Below are 16,526 nucleotides of genomic sequence, written 5' to 3'. Positions count from 1 at the left end.
GACTCTGACACCGAACAACCTCGTCTAGAGGTAAAAACCTCTGAGTCTGACACCGAATAACCTCGTCTAGAGGTAAAAACCTCTGACTCTGACACCGAACAACCTCGTCTAGAGGTAAAAACCTCTGAGTCTGACACCGAACAACCTCGTCTAGAAGTAAAAACCTCTGAATCTGACGTCGAACAACCTCGTCTAGAAGTAAAAACCTCTGAATCTGACGCCGAACAGCCTCGTCTAGAGGTAAAAACCTCTGAGTCTGACACCGTACAGCCTCGTCTAGAGGTAAAAACCTCTGAGTCTGACACCGAACAGCCTCGTCTAGAGGTAAAAACCTCTGAGTCTGACACCGAACAGCCTCGTCTAGAGGTAAAAACCTCTGAGTCTGACACCGAATAACCTCGTCTAGAGGTAAAAACCTCTGACTCTGACACCGAACAACCTCGTCTAGAGGTAAAAACCTCTGAGTCTGACACCGAATAACATCGTCTAGAGGTAAAAACCTTTGAGTCTGACGTCGAACAGCCTCGTCTAGAGGTAAAAACCTCTGAGTCTGACACCGAACAACCTCGTCTAGATGTAAAAACCTCTGAGTCTGACACCGAACAACCTCGTCTAGAGGTAAAAACCTCTGAATCTGACGCGGAACAGCCTCGTCTAGAGGTAAAAACCTCTGAGTCTGACGCCGAACAGCCTCGTCTAGAGGGAAAAAAACCTCTGAGTCTGACGCCGAACAGCCTCGTCTAGAGGTAAAAACCTCTGAGTCTGACACCGAATAACCTCGTCTAGAGGTAAAAACCTCTGACTCTGACACCGAACAACTTCGTCTAGAGGTAAAAACCTCTGACTCTGACACCGAATAACCTCGTCTAGAGGTAAAAACCTCTGACTCTGACACCGAACAACCTCGTCTAGAGGTAAAAACCTCTGAGTCTGACACCGAATAACATCGTCTAGAGGTAAAAACCTTTGAGTCTGACGTCGAACAGCCTCGTCTAGAGGTAAAAACCTCTGAGTCTGACACCGAACAACCTCGTCTAGAGGTAAAAAACCTCTGAGTCTGACACCGAACAACCTCGTCTAGAGGTAAAAACCTCGGAGTCTGACGCCGAACAGCCTCGTCTAGAGGTAAAAACCTCTGAGTCTGACACCGAACAACCTCGTCTAGAAGTAAAAACCTCTGAATCTGACGTCGAACAACCTCGTCTAGAAGTAAAAACCTCTGAATCTGACGCCGAACAGCCTCGTCTAGAGGTAAAAACCTCTGAGTCTGACACCGTACAGCCTCGTCTAGAGGTAAAAACCTCTGAGTCTGACACCGAACAGCCTCGTCTAGAGGTAAAAACCTCTGAGTCTGACACCGAACAGCCTCGTCTAGAGGTAAAAACCTCTGAGTCTGACACCGAACAACCTCGTCTAGAGGTAAAAACCTCTGAGTCTGACACCGAATAACATCGTCTAGAGGTAAAAACCTCTGAGTCTGACACCGAACAGCCTCGTCTAGAGGTAAAAACCTCTGACTCTGACACCGAATAACCTCGTCTAGAGGTAAAAACCTCTGACTCTGACACCGAACAACCTCGTCTAGAGGTAAAAACCTCTGAGTCTGACACCGAACAGCCTCGTCTAGAGGTAAAAACCTCTGAGTCTGACACCGAACAGCCTCGTCTAGAGGTAAAAACCTCTGACTCTGACACCGAAAAACCTCGTCTAGAGGTGAAAACCTCTGACTCTGACACCGAACAACCTCGTCTAGAGGTAAAAACCTCTGAGTCTGACACCGAATAACATCGTCTAGAGGTAAAAACCTTTGAGTCTGACGTCGAACAGCCTCGTTAAGAGGTAAAAACCTCTGAGTTTGACGCCGAACAACCTCGTCTAGAGGTAAAAACCTCTTGAGTCTGACGCCGAACAACCTTGTCTAGAGGTAAAAACCTCTGAGTCTGACACCGAACAGCCTTGTCTAGAGGTAAAAACCTCTGAGACTGACACCGAACAACCTCGTCTAGAGGTAAAAAACCTCTGAGTCTGACACCGAACAACCTCGTCTAGAGGTAAAAACCTCTGAGTCTGACGCCGAACAGCCTCGTCTAGAGGTAAAAACCTCTGAGTCTGACACCGAACAACCTCGTCTAGAAGTAAAAACCTCTGAATCTGACGTCGAACAACCTCGTCTAGAAGTAAAAACCTCTGAATCTGACGCCGAACAGCCTCGTCTAGAGGTAAAAACCTCTGAGTCTGACACCGTACAGCCTCGTCTAGAGGTAAAAACCTCTGAGTCTGACACCGAACAGCCTCGTCTAGAGGTAAAAACCTCTGAGTCTGACACCGAACAGCCTCGTCTAGAGGTAAAAACCTCTGAGTCTGACACCGAATAACCTCGTCTAGAGGTAAAAACCTCTGACTCTGACACCGAACAACCTCGTCTAGAGGTAAAAACCTCTGAGTCTGACACCGAATAACATCGTCTAGAGGTAAAAACCTTTGAGTCTGACGTCGAACAGCCTCGTCTAGAGGTAAAAACCTCTGAGTCTGACACCGAACAACCTCGTCTAGATGTAAAAACCTCTGAGTCTGACACCGAACAACCTCGTCTAGAGGTAAAAACCTCTGAATCTGACGCGGAACAGCCTCGTCTAGAGGTAAAAACCTCTGAGTCTGACGCCGAACAGCCTCGTCTAGAGGGAAAAAACCTCTGAGTCTGACGCCGAACAGCCTCGTCTAGAGGTAAAAACCTCTGAGTCTGACACCGAATAACCTCGTCTAGAGGTAAAAACCTCTGACTCTGACACCGAACAACCTCGTCTAGAGGTAAAAACCTCTGAGTCTGACACCGAATAACATCGTCTAGAGGTAAAAACCTTTGAGTCTGACGTCGAACAGCCTCGTCTAGAGGTAAAAACCTCTGAGTCTGACACCGAACAACCTCGTCTAGAGGTAAAAAACCTCTGAGTCTGACACCGAACAACCTCGTCTAGAGGTAAAAACCTCTGAGTCTGACGCCGAACAGCCTCGTCTAGAGGTAAAAACCTCTGAGTCTGACACCGAACAACCTCGTCTAGAAGTAAAAACCTCTGAATCTGACGTCGAACAACCTCGTCTAGAAGTAAAAACCTCTGAATCTGACGCCGAACAGCCTCGTCTAGAGGTAAAAACCTCTGAGTCTGACACCGTACAGCCTCGTCTAGAGGTAAAAACCTCTGAGTCTGACACCGAACAGCCTCGTCTAGAGGTAAAAACCTCTGAGTCTGACACCGAACAGCCTCGTCTAGAGGTAAAAACCTCTGAGTCTTACACCGAACAACCTCGTCTAGAGGTAAAAACCTCTGAGTCTGACACCGAATAACATCGTCTAGAGGTAAAAACCACTGAGTCTGACACCGAACAGCCTCGTCTAGAGGTAAAAACCTCTGACTCTGACACCGAATAACCTCGTCTAGAGGTAAAAACCTCTGACTCTGACACCGAACAACCTCGTCTAGAGGTAAAAACCTCTGAGTCTGACACCGAACAGCCTCGTCTAGAGGTAAAAACCTCTGAGTCTGACACCGAACAGCCTCGTCTAGAGGTAAAAACCTCTGACTCTGACACCGAAAAACCTCGTCTAGAGGTGAAAACCTCTGACTCTGACACCGAACAACCTCGTCTAGAGGTAAAAACCTCTGAGTCTGACACCGAATAACATCGTCTAGAGGTAAAAACCTTTGAGTCTGACGTCGAACAGCCTCGTTTAGAGGTAAAAACCTCTGAGTTTGACGCCGAACAACCTCGTCTAGAGGTAAAAACCTCTTGAGTCTGACGCCGAACAACCTTGTCTAGAGGTAAAAACCTCTGAGTCTGACACCGAACAACCTCGTCTAGATGTAAAAACCTCTGAGTCTGACACCGAACAACCTCGTCTAGAAGTAAAACCCTCTGAATCTGACGCGGAACAGCCTCGTCTAGAGGTAAAAACCTCTGAGTCTGACGCCGAACAGCCTCGTCTAGAGGGAAAAAACCTCTCAGTCTGGCACCGAACAACCTCGTCTAGAGGTAAAAACCTCTGAGTCTGGCCCCGAACAGCCTCGTCTAGAGGTAAAAACCTCTGAGTCTGACACCGAACAGCCTCGTCTAGAGGTAAACACCTTTGAGTCTGACACCGAATAACCTCGTCTAGAGGTAAAAACCTCTGACTCTGACACCGAACAACCTCGTCTAGAGGTAAAAACCTCTGAGTCTGACACCGAATAACATCGTCTAGAGGTAAAAACCTTTGAGTCTGACGTCGAACAGCCTCGTCTAGAGGTAAAAACCTCTGAGTCTGACACCGAACAACCTCGTCTAGGTGTAAAAACCTCTGAGTCTGACACCGAACAACCTCGTCTAGAGGTAAAAACCTCTGAATCTGACGCGGAACAGCCTCGTCTAGAGGTAAAAACCTCTGAGTCTGACGCCGAACATCCTCGTCTAGAGGGAAAAAACCTCTGAGTCTGACGCCGAACAGCCTCGTCTAGAGGTAAAAACCTCTGAGTCTGACACCGAATAACCTCGTCTAGAGGTAAAAACCTCTGACTCTGACACCGAACAACCTCGTCTAGAGGTAAAAACCTCTGAGTCTGACACCGAATAACCTCGTCTAGAGGTAAAAACCTCTGACTCTGACACCGAACAACCTCGTCTAGAGGTAAAAACCTCTGAGTCTGACACCGAACAACCTCGTCTAGAAGTAAAAACCTCTGAATCTGACGTCGAACAACCTCGTCTAGAAGTAAAAACCTCTGAATCTGACGCCGAACAGCCTCGTCTAGAGGTAAAAACCTCTGAGTCTGACACCGTACAGCCTCGTCTAGAGGTAAAAACCTCTGAGTCTGACACCGAACAGCCTCGTCTAGAGGTAAAAACCTCTGAGTCTGACACCGAACAGCCTCGTCTAGAGGTAAAAACCTCTGAGTCTGACACCGAATAACCTCGTCTAGAGGTAAAAACCTCTGACTCTGACACCGAACAACCTCGTCTAGAGGTAAAAACCTCTGAGTCTGACACCGAATAACATCGTCTAGAGGTAAAAACCTTTGAGTCTGACGTCGAACAGCCTCGTCTAGAGGTAAAAACCTCTGAGTCTGACACCGAACAACCTCGTCTAGATGTAAAAACCTCTGAGTCTGACACCGAACAACCTCGTCTAGAGGTAAAAACCTCTGAATCTGACGCGGAACAGCCTCGTCTAGAGGTAAAAACCTCTGAGTCTGACGCCGAACAGCCTCGTCTAGAGGGAAAAAAACCTCTGAGTCTGACGCCGAACAGCCTCGTCTAGAGGTAAAAACCTCTGAGTCTGACACCGAATAACCTCGTCTAGAGGTAAAAACCTCTGACTCTGACACCGAACAACTTCGTCTAGAGGTAAAAACCTCTGACTCTGACACCGAATAACCTCGTCTAGAGGTAAAAACCTCTGACTCTGACACCGAACAACCTCGTCTAGAGGTAAAAACCTCTGAGTCTGACACCGAATAACATCGTCTAGAGGTAAAAACCTTTGAGTCTGACGTCGAACAGCCTCGTCTAGAGGTAAAAACCTCTGAGTCTGACACCGAACAACCTCGTCTAGAGGTAAAAAACCTCTGAGTCTGACACCGAACAACCTCGTCTAGAGGTAAAAACCTCGGAGTCTGACGCCGAACAGCCTCGTCTAGAGGTAAAAACCTCTGAGTCTGACACCGAACAACCTCGTCTAGAAGTAAAAACCTCTGAATCTGACGTCGAACAACCTCGTCTAGAAGTAAAAACCTCTGAATCTGACGCCGAACAGCCTCGTCTAGAGGTAAAAACCTCTGAGTCTGACACCGTACAGCCTCGTCTAGAGGTAAAAACCTCTGAGTCTGACACCGAACAGCCTCGTCTAGAGGTAAAAACCTCTGAGTCTGACACCGAACAGCCTCGTCTAGAGGTAAAAACCTCTGAGTCTGACACCGAACAACCTCGTCTAGAGGTAAAAACCTCTGAGTCTGACACCGAATAACATCGTCTAGAGGTAAAAACCTCTGAGTCTGACACCGAACAGCCTCGTCTAGAGGTAAAAACCTCTGACTCTGACACCGAATAACCTCGTCTAGAGGTAAAAACCTCTGACTCTGACACCGAACAACCTCGTCTAGAGGTAAAAACCTCTGAGTCTGACACCGAACAGCCTCGTCTAGAGGTAAAAACCTCTGAGTCTGACACCGAACAGCCTCGTCTAGAGGTAAAAACCTCTGACTCTGACACCGAAAAACCTCGTCTAGAGGTGAAAACCTCTGACTCTGACACCGAACAACCTCGTCTAGAGGTAAAAACCTCTGAGTCTGACACCGAATAACATCGTCTAGAGGTAAAAACCTTTGAGTCTGACGTCGAACAGCCTCGTTAAGAGGTAAAAACCTCTGAGTTTGACGCCGAACAACCTCGTCTAGAGGTAAAAACCTCTTGAGTCTGACGCCGAACAACCTTGTCTAGAGGTAAAAACCTCTGAGTCTGACACCGAACAACCTCGTCTAGATGTAAAAACCTCTGAGTCTGACACCGAACAACCTCGTCTAGAAGTAAAACCCTCTGAATCTGACGCGGAACAGCCTCGTCTAGAGGTAAAAACCTCTGAGTCTGACGCCGAACAGCCTCGTCTAGAGGGAAAAAACCTCTCAGTCTGGCACCGAACAACCTCGTCTAGAGGTAAAAACCTCTGAGTCTGGCCCCGAACAGCTTCGTCTACAGGTAAAAACCTCTGAGTCTGACACCGAATAACATCGTCTAGAGGTAAACACCTTTGAGTCTGACGTCGAACAACCTCGTCTAGAGGTAAAAACCTCTGAATCTGACGCCGAACAGCTTCGTCTAGAGGTAAAAACCTCTGAATCTGACACCAAACAGCCTCGTCTAGAGGTAAAAAACCTCTGAGTCTGACGCCGAACAACCTCGTCTAGAGGTAAAAACCTCTGAGTCTGACACCGAACAACCTCGTCTAGAAGTAAAAACCTCTGAATCTGACGTCGAACAACCTCGTCTAGAAGTAAAAACCTCTTGAGTCTGACACCGAATAACCTCGTCTAGAGGTAAAAACCTCTGACTCTGACGCCGAACACCCTCGTATAGAGGTAAAAACCTCTGAATCTGACGCCAAACAGCCTCGTATAGAGGGAAAAAACCTCTCAGTCTGGCACCGAACAACCTCGTCTAGAGGTAAAAACCTCTGAGTCTGACACCGAACAGCCTCGTCTAGAGGTAAAAACCTCTGAGTCTGACACCGAACAACCTCGTCTAGAGGTAAAAACCTCTGAGTCTGACACCGAACAGCCTCGTCTAGAGGTAAAAACCTCTGAGTCTGACACCGAACAGCCTCGTCTAGAGGTAAAAACCTCTGAGACTGACACCGAACAACCTCGTCTAGAGGTAAAAAACCTCTGAGTCTGACACCGAACAACCTCGTCTAGAGGTAAAAACCTCTGAGTCTGACACCGAACAACCTCGTCTAGAAGTAAAAACCTCTGAATCTGACGTCGAACAACCTCGTCTAGAAGTAAAAACCTCTGAATCTGACGCCGAACAGCCTCGTCTAGAGGTAAAAACCTCTGAGTCTGACACCGTACAGCCTCGTCTAGAGGTAAAAACCTCTGAGTCTGACACCGAACAGCCTCGTCTAGAGGTAAAAACCTCTGAGTCTGACACCGAACAGCCTCGTCTAGAGGTAAAAACCTCTGAGTCTGACGTCGAACAGCCTCGTCTAGAGGTAAAAACCTCTGAGTCTGACACCGAACAACCTCGTCTAGAGGTAAAAAACCTCTGAGTCTGACACCGAACAACCTCGTCTAGAGGTAAAAACCTCTGAATCTGACGCCGAACAGCCTCGTCTAGAGGTAAAAACCTCTGAGTCTGACGCCGAACAGCCTCGTCTAGAAGTAAAAACCTCTGAATCTGACGTCGAACAACCTCGTCTAGAAGTAAAAACCTCTGAATCTGACGCCGAACAGCCTCGTCTAGAGGTAAAAACCTCTGACTCTGACACCGTACAGCCTCGTCTAGAGGTAAAAACCTCTGAGTCTGACACCGAATAACATCGTCTAGAGGTAAAAACCTCTGAGTCTGACACCGAACAGCCTCGTCTAGAGGTAAAAACCTCTGAGTCTGACACCGAACAACCTCGTCTAGAGGTAAAAAACCTCTGAGTCTGACACCGAACAACCTCGTCTAGAGGTAAAAACCTCTGAGTCTGACACCGAATAACATCGTCTAGAGGTAAAAACCTTTGAGTCTGACGTCGAACAGCCTCGTCTAGAGGTAAAAACCTCTGAGTCTGACACCGAACAACCTCGTCTAGATGTAAAAACCTCTGAGTCTGACACCGAACAACCTCGTCTAGAGGTAAAAACCTCTGAATCTGACGCGGAACAGCCTCGTCTAGAGGTAAAAACCTCTGAGTCTGACGCCGAACAGCCTCGTCTAGAGGGAAAAAACCTCTGAGTCTGACGCCGAACAGCCTCGTCTAGAGGTAAAAACCTCTGAGTCTGACACCGAATAACCTCGTCTAGAGGTAAAAACCTCTGACTCTGACACCGAACAACCTCGTCTAGAGGTAAAAACCTCTGAGTCTGACACCGAATAACATCGTCTAGAGGTAAAAACCTTTGAGTCTGACGTCGAACAGCCTCGTCTAGAGGTAAAAACCTCTGAGTCTGACACCGAACAACCTCGTCTAGAGGTAAAAAACCTCTGAGTCTGACACCGAACAACCTCGTCTAGAGGTAAAAACCTCTGAGTCTGACGCCGAACAGCCTCGTCTAGAAGTAAAAACCTCTGAATCTGACGTCGAACAACCTCGTCTAGAAGTAAAAACCTCTGAATCTGACGCCGAACAGCCTCGTCTAGAGGTAAAAACCTCTGAGTCTGACACCGTACAGCCTCGTCTAGAGGTAAAAACCTCTGAGTCTGACACCGAACAGCCTCGTCTAGAGGTAAAAACCTCTGAGTCTGACACCGAACAGCCTCGTCTAGAGGTAAAAACCTCTGAGTCTGACACCGAACAACCTCGTCTAGAGGTAAAAACCTCTGAGTCTGACACCGAATAACATCGTCTAGAGGTAAAAACCTCTGAGTCTGACACCGAACAGCCTCGTCTAGAGGTAAAAACCTCTGACTCTGACACCGAATGACCTCGTCTAGAGGTAAAAACCTCTGACTCTGACACCGAACAACCTCGTCTAGAGGTAAAAACCTCTGAGTCTGACACCGAACAGCCTCGTCTAGAGGTAAAAACCTCTGAGTCTGACACCGAACAGCCTCGTCTAGAGGTAAAAACCTCTGACTCTGACACCGAAAAACCTCGTCTAGAGGTGAAAACCTCTGACTCTGACACCGAACAACCTAGTCTAGAGGTAAAAACCTCTGAGTCTGACACCGAATAACATCGTCTAGAGGTAAAAACCTTTGAGTCTGACGTCGAACAGCCTCGTTTAGAGGTAAAAACCTCTGAGTTTGACGCCGAACAACCTCGTCTAGAGGTAAAAACCTCTTGAGTCTGACGCCGAACAACCTTGTCTAGAGGTAAAAACCTCTGAGTCTGACACCGAACAACCTCGTCTAGATGTAAAAACCTCTGAGTCTGACACCGAACAACCTCGTCTAGAAGTAAAACCCTCTGAATCTGACGCGGAACAGCCTCGTCTAGAGGTAAAAACCTCTGAGTCTGACGCCAAACAGCCTCGTCTAGAGGGAAAAAACCTCTCAGTCTGGCACCGAACAACCTCGTCTAGAGGTAAAAACCTCTGAGTCTGGCCCCGAACAGCTTCGTCTACAGGTAAAAACCTCTGAGTCTGACACCGAATAACATCGTCTAGAGGTAAACACCTTTGAGTCTGACGTCGAACAACCTCGTCTAGAGGTAAAAACCTCTGAATCTGACGCCGAACAGCTTCGTCTAGAGGTAAAAACCTCTGAGTCTGACACCAAACAGCCTCGTCTAGAAGTAAAAACCTCTGAGTCTGACACCGAACAACCTCGTCTAGAGGGAAAAACCTCTGAGTCTGACACCAAACAGCCTCGTCTAGAGGTAAAAACCTCTGAGTCTGACACCGAACAGCCTCGTCTAGAGGTAAAAACCTCTGAGTCTGACACCGAACAGCCTCGTCTAGAGGTAAAAACCTCTGAGTCTGACACCGAACAACCTCGTCTAGATGTAAAAACCTCTGAGTCTGACACCGAACAACCTCGTCTAGAAGTAAAAACCTCTGAATCTGACCTCGAACAACCTCGTCTAGAAGTAAAAACCTCTTGAGTCTGACACCGAATAACCTCGTCTAGAGGTAAAAACCTCTGACTCTGACACCGAACAACCTCGTCTAGAGGTAAAACCTCTGAGTCTGACACCGAATAACATCGTCTAGAGGTAAAAACCTCTGAGTCTGACACCGAACAACCTCGTCTAGAGGTAAAAACCTCTGAGTCTGACACCGAACAACCTCGTCTAGAGGTAAAAACCTCTGAGTCTGACACCGAACAACCTCGTCTAGAGGTAAAAACCTCTGAGTCTGACACCGAACAACCTCGTCTAGAGGTAAAAACCTCTGAGTCTGACGCCGAACAGCCTCGTCTAGAGGTAAAAACCTCTGAGTCTGACACCGAACAACCTCGTCTAGAAGTAAAAACCTCTGAATCTGACGTCGAACAACCTCGTCTAGAAGTAAAAACCTCTGAATCTGACGCCGAACAGCCTCGTCTAGAGGTAAAAACCTCTGAGTCTGACACCGTACAGCCTCGTCTAGAGGTAAAAACCTCTGAGTCTGACACCGAACAGCCTCGTCTAGAGGTAAAAACCTCTGAGTCTGACACCGAACAGCCTCGTCTAGAGGTAAAAACCTCTGAGTCTGACAGCGAATAACCTCGTCTAGAGGTAAAACCCTCTGACTCTGACACCGAACAACCTCGTCTAAAGGTAAAAACCTCTGACTCTGACACCGAATAACCTCGTCTAGAGGTAAAAACCTTTGACTCTGACACCGAACAACCTCGTCTAGAGGTAAAAACCTCTGAGTCTGACACCGAACAGCCTCGTCTAGAGGTAAAAACCTTTGAGTCTGACACCGAACAACCTCGTCTAGAGGTAAAAACCTCTGAGTTTGACGCCGAACAACCTCGTCTAGAGGTAAAAACCTCTGAGTCTGACACCGAACAACCTCGTCTAGAGGTAAAAACCTCTTGAGTCTGACGCCGAACAACCTTGTCTAGAGGTAAAAACCTCTGAGTCTGACACCGAACAACCTCGTCTAGATGTAAAAACCTCTGAGTCTGACACCGAACAACCTCGTCTAGAGGTAAAAACCTCTGAGTCTGACACCGAACAACCTCGTCTAGATGTAAAAACCTCTGAGTCTGACACCGAACAACCTCGTCTAGAGGTAAAAACCCCTGAGTCTGACGCCGAACAGCCTCGTCTAGAGGGAAAAAACCTCTGAGTCTGACGACGAACAGCCTCGTCTAGAGGTAAAAACCTCTGACTCTGACACCGAAAAACCTCGTCTAGAGGTGAAAACCTCTGACTCTGACACCGAACAACCTCGTCTAGAGGTAAAAACCTCTGAGTCTGACACCGAATAACATCGTCTAGAGGTAAAAACCTTTGAGTCTGACGTCGAACAGCCTCGTTTAGAGGTAAAACCCTCTGACTCTGACACCGAACAACCTCGTCTAGAGGTAAAAACCTCTGACACCGAATAACCTCGTCTAGAGGTAAAATCTCTGAGTTTGACGCCGAACAACCTCGTCTAGAGGTAAAAACCTCTGAGTCTGACATCGAATAACCTCGTCTAGAGGTAAAACCCTCTGACTCTGACACCGAACAACCTCGTCTAGAGGTAAAAACCTCTGACTGACACCGAATAACCTCGTCTAGAGGTAAAAACCTTTGACTCTGACACCGAACAACCTCGTCTAGAGGTAAAAACCTCTGAGTCTGACACCGAACCGCCTCGTCTAGAGGTAAAAACCTTTGAGTCTGACACCGAACAACCTCGTCTAGAGGTAAAAACCTCTGAGTTTGACGCCGAACAACCTCGTCTAGAGGTAAAAACCTCTGAGTCTGACACCGAACAGCCTCGTCTAGAGGTAAAAACCTCTGAGTCTGACACCGAACAGCCTCGTCTAGAGGTAAAAACCTCTGAGACTGACACCGAACAACCTCGTCTAGAGGTAAAAAACCTCTGAGTCTGACACCGAACAACCTCGTCTAGAGGTAAAAACCTCTGAGTCTGACGCCGAACAGCCTCGTCTAGAGGTAAAAACCTCTGAGTCTGACACCGAACAACCTCGTCTAGAAGTAAAAACCTCTGAATCTGACGTCGAACAACCTCGTCTAGAAGTAAAAACCTCTGAATCTGACGCCGAACAGCCTCGTCTAGAGGTAAAAACCTCTGAGTCTGACACCGTACAGCCTCGTCTAGAGGTAAAAACCTCTGAGTTTGACACCGAACAGCCTCGTCTAGAGGTAAAAACCTCTGAGTCTGACACCGAACAGCCTCGTCTAGAGGTAAAAACCTCTGAGTCTGACACCGAATAACCTCGTCTAGAGGTAAAAACCTCTGACTCTGACACCGAACAACCTCGTCTAGAGGTAAAAACCTCTGAGTCTGACACCGAATAACATCGTCTAGAGGTTTAAACCTTTGAGTCTGACGTCGAACAGCCTCGTCTAGAGGTAAAAACCTCTGAGTCTGACACCGAACAACCTCGTCTAGATGTAAAAACCTCTGAGTCTGACACCGAACAACCTCGTCTAGAGGTAAAAACCTCTGAATCTGACGCGGAACAGCCTCGTCTAGAGGTAAAAACCTCTGAGTCTGACGCCGAACAGCCTCGTCTAGAGGGAAAAAACCTCTGAGTCTGACGACGAACAGCCTCGTCTAGAGGTAAAAACCTCTGACTCTGACACCGAAAAACCTCGTCTAGAGGTGAAAACCTCTGACTCTGACACCGAACAACCTCGTCTAGAGGTAAAAACCTCTGAGTCTGACACCGAATAACATCGTCTAGAGGTAAAAACCTTTGAGTCTGACGTCGAACAGCCTCGTTTAGAGGGAAAAACCTCTGAGTTTGACGCCGAACAACCTCGTCTAGAGGTAAAAACCTCTTGAGTCTGACGCCGAACAACCTTGTCTAGAGGTAAAAACCTCTGAGTCTGACACCGAACAACCTCGTCTAGATGTAAAAACCTCTGAGTCTGACACCGAACAACCTCGTCTAGAAGTAAAACCCTCTGAATCTGACGCGGAACAGCCTCGTCTAGAGGTAAAAACCTCTGAGTCTGACGCCAAACAGCCTCGTCTAGAGGGAAAAAACCTCTCAGTCTGGCACCGAACAACCTCGTCTAGAGGTAAAAACCTCTGAGTCTGGCCCCGAACAGCTTCGTCTACAGGTAAAAACCTCTGAGTCTGACACCGAATAACATCGTCTAGAGGTAAACACCTTTGAGTCTGACGTCGAACAACCTCGTCTAGAGGTAAAAACCTCTGAATCTGACGCCGAACAGCTTCGTCTAGAGGTAAAAACCTCTGAGTCTGACACCGAACAGCCTCGTCTAGAAGTAAAAACCTCTGAGTCTGACACCGAACAACCTCGTCTAGAGGGAAAAACCTCTGAGTCTGACACCAAACAGCCTCGTCTAGAGGTAAAAACCTCTGAGTCTGACACCGAACAGCCTCGTCTAGAGGTAAAAACCTCTGAGTCTGACACCGAACAGCCTCGTCTAGAGGTAAAAACCTCTGAGTCTGACACCGAACAACCTCGTCTAGATGTAAAAACCTCTGAGTCTGACACCGAACAACCTCGTCTAGAAGTAAAAACCTCTGAATCTGACCTCGAACAACCTCGTCTAGAAGTAAAAACCTCTTGAGTCTGACACCGAATAACCTCGTCTAGAGGTAAAAACCTCTGACTCTGACACCGAACAACCTCGTCTAGAGGTAAAAACCTCTGAGTCTGACACCGAATAACATCGTCTAGAGGTAAAAACCTCTGAGTCTGACACCGAACAACCTCGTCTAGAGGTAAAAACCTCTGAGTCTGACACCGAACAACCTCGTCTAGAGGTAAAAACCTCTGAGTCTGACACCGAACAACCTCGTCTAGAGGTAAAAACCTCTGAGTCTGACACCGAACAACCTCGTCTAGAGGTAAAAACCTCTGAGTCTGACGCCGAACAGCATCGTCTAGAGGTAAAAACCTCTGAGTCTGACACCGAACAACCTCGTCTAGAAGTAAAAACCTCTGAATCTGACGTCGAACAACCTCGTCTAGAAGTAAAAACCTCTGAATCTGACGCCGAACAGCCTCGTCTAGAGGTAAAAACCTCTGAGTCTGACACCGTACAGCCTCGTCTAGAGGTAAAAACCTCTGAGTCTGACACCGAACAGCCTCGTCTAGAGGTAAAAACCTCTGAGTCTGACACCGAACAGCCTCGTCTAGAGGTAAAAACCTCTGAGTCTGACAGCGAATAACCTCGTCTAGAGGTAAAACCCTCTGACTCTGACACCGAACAACCTCGTCTAGAGGTAAAAACCTCTGACTCTGACACCGAATAACCTCGTCTAGAGGTAAAAACCTTTGACTCTGACACCGAACAACCTCGTCTAGAGGTAAAAACCTCTGAGTCTGACACCGAACAGCCTCGTCTAGAGGTAAAAACCTCTGAGTCTGACACCGAATAACATCGTCTAGAGGTAAAAACCTTTGAGTCTGACGTCGAACAGCCTCGTTTAGAGGTAAAAACCTCTGAGTTTGACGCCGAACAACCTCGTCTAGAGGTAAAAACCTCTTGAGTCTGACGCCGAACAACCTTGTCTAGAGGTAAAAACCTCTGAGTCTGACACCGAACAACCTCGTCTAGATGTAAAAACCTCTGAGTCTGACACCGAACAACCTCGTCTAGAAGTAAAACCCTCTGAATCTGACGCGGAACAGCCTCGTCTAGAGGTAAAAACCTCTGAGTCTGACGCCAAACAGCCTCGTCTAGAGGGAAAAAACCTCTCAGTCTGGCACCGAACAACCTCGTCTAGAGGTAAAAACCTCTGAGTCTGACACCGAACAACCTCGTCTAGAAGTAAAAACCTCTGAATCTGACCTCGAACAACCTCGTCTAGAAGTAAAAACCTCTTGAGTCTGACACCGAATAACCTCGTCTAGAGGTAAAAACCTCTGACTCTGACACCGAACAACCTCGTCTAGAGGTAAAAACCTCTGAGTCTGACACCGAATAACATCGTCTAGAGGTAAAAACCTCTGAGTCTGACACCGAACAACCTCGTCTAGAGGTAAAAACCTCTGAGTCTGACACCGAACAACCTCGTCTAGAGGTAAAAACCTCTGAGTCTGACACCGAACAACCTCGTCTAGAGGTAAAAACCTCTGAGTCTGACACCGAACAACCTCGTCTAGAGGTAAAAACCTCTGAGTCTGACGCCGAACAGCATCGTCTAGAGGTAAAAACCTCTGAGTCTGACACCGAACAACCTCGTCTAGAAGTAAAAACCTCTGAATCTGACGTCGAACAACCTCGTCTAGAAGTAAAAACCTCTGAATCTGACGCCGAACAGCCTCGTCTAGAGGTAAAAACCTCTGAGTCTGACACCGTACAGCCTCGTCTAGAGGTAAAAACCTCTGAGTCTGACACCGAACAGCCTCGTCTAGAGGTAAAAACCTCTGAGTCTGACACCGAACAGCCTCGTCTAGAGGTAAAAACCTCTGAGTCTGACAGCGAATAACCTCGTCTAGAGGTAAAACCCTCTGACTCTGACACCGAACAACCTCGTCTAGAGGTAAAAACCTCTGACTCTGACACCGAATAACCTCGTCTAGAGGTAAAAACCTTTGACTCTGACACCGAACAACCTCGTCTAGAGGTAAAAACCTCTGAGTCTGACACCGAACAGCCTCGTCTAGAGGTAAAAACCTCTGAGTCTGACACCGAATAACATCGTCTAGAGGTAAAAACCTTTGAGTCTGACGTCGAACAGCCTCGTTTAGAGGTAAAAACCTCTGAGTTTGACGCCGAACAACCTCGTCTAGAGGTAAAAACCTCTTGAGTCTGACGCCGAACAACCTTGTCTAGAGGTAAAAACCTCTGAGTCTGACACCGAACAACCTCGTCTAGATGTAAAAACCTCTGAGTCTGACACCGAACAACCTCGTCTAGAAGTAAAACCCTCTGAATCTGACGCGGAACAGCCTCGTCTAGAGGTAAAAACCTCTGAGTCTGACGCCAAACAGCCTCGTCTAGAGGGAAAAAACCTCTCAGTCTGGCACCGAACAACCTCGTCTAGAGGTAAAAACCTCTGAGTCTGGCCCCGAACAGCTTCGTCTACAGGTAAAAACCTCTGAGTCTGACACCGAATAACATCGTCTAGAGGTAAACACCTTTGAGTCTGACGTCGAACAACCTCGTCTAGAGGTAAAAACCTCTGAATCTGACGCCGAACAGCTTCGTCTAGAGGTAAAAACCTCTGAGTCTGACACCAAACAGCCTCGTCTAGAAGTAA

General features: G+C 47.6%; 1 protein-coding gene across 1 annotated transcript in view; it reads right to left on the bottom strand.

The window, feature by feature from the left end:
- LOC142906772 (uncharacterized) overlaps positions 1-16,526 on the bottom strand; it is a 366,932-nt gene that overhangs the window by 276,834 nt on the left and 73,572 nt on the right. The window contains exon 2 of the mRNA XM_076055238.1: positions 11,110-11,475. Within this exon, the coding sequence (XP_075911353.1) occupies positions 11,110-11,475 (366 nt within the window). The remainder of the gene's footprint in view (positions 1-11,109; positions 11,476-16,526) is intronic.

Source organism: Petromyzon marinus, chromosome 70 (genome assembly GCF_048934315.1).
Source record: "Petromyzon marinus isolate PM22_M1 ecotype Great Lakes invasive population chromosome 70, UKy_Petmar_22M1.pri1.0, whole genome shotgun sequence".
Taxonomy (NCBI): domain Eukaryota; kingdom Metazoa; phylum Chordata; class Hyperoartia; order Petromyzontiformes; family Petromyzontidae; genus Petromyzon; species Petromyzon marinus.
This window is presented reverse-complemented; position numbering and strand designations above follow the sequence as displayed.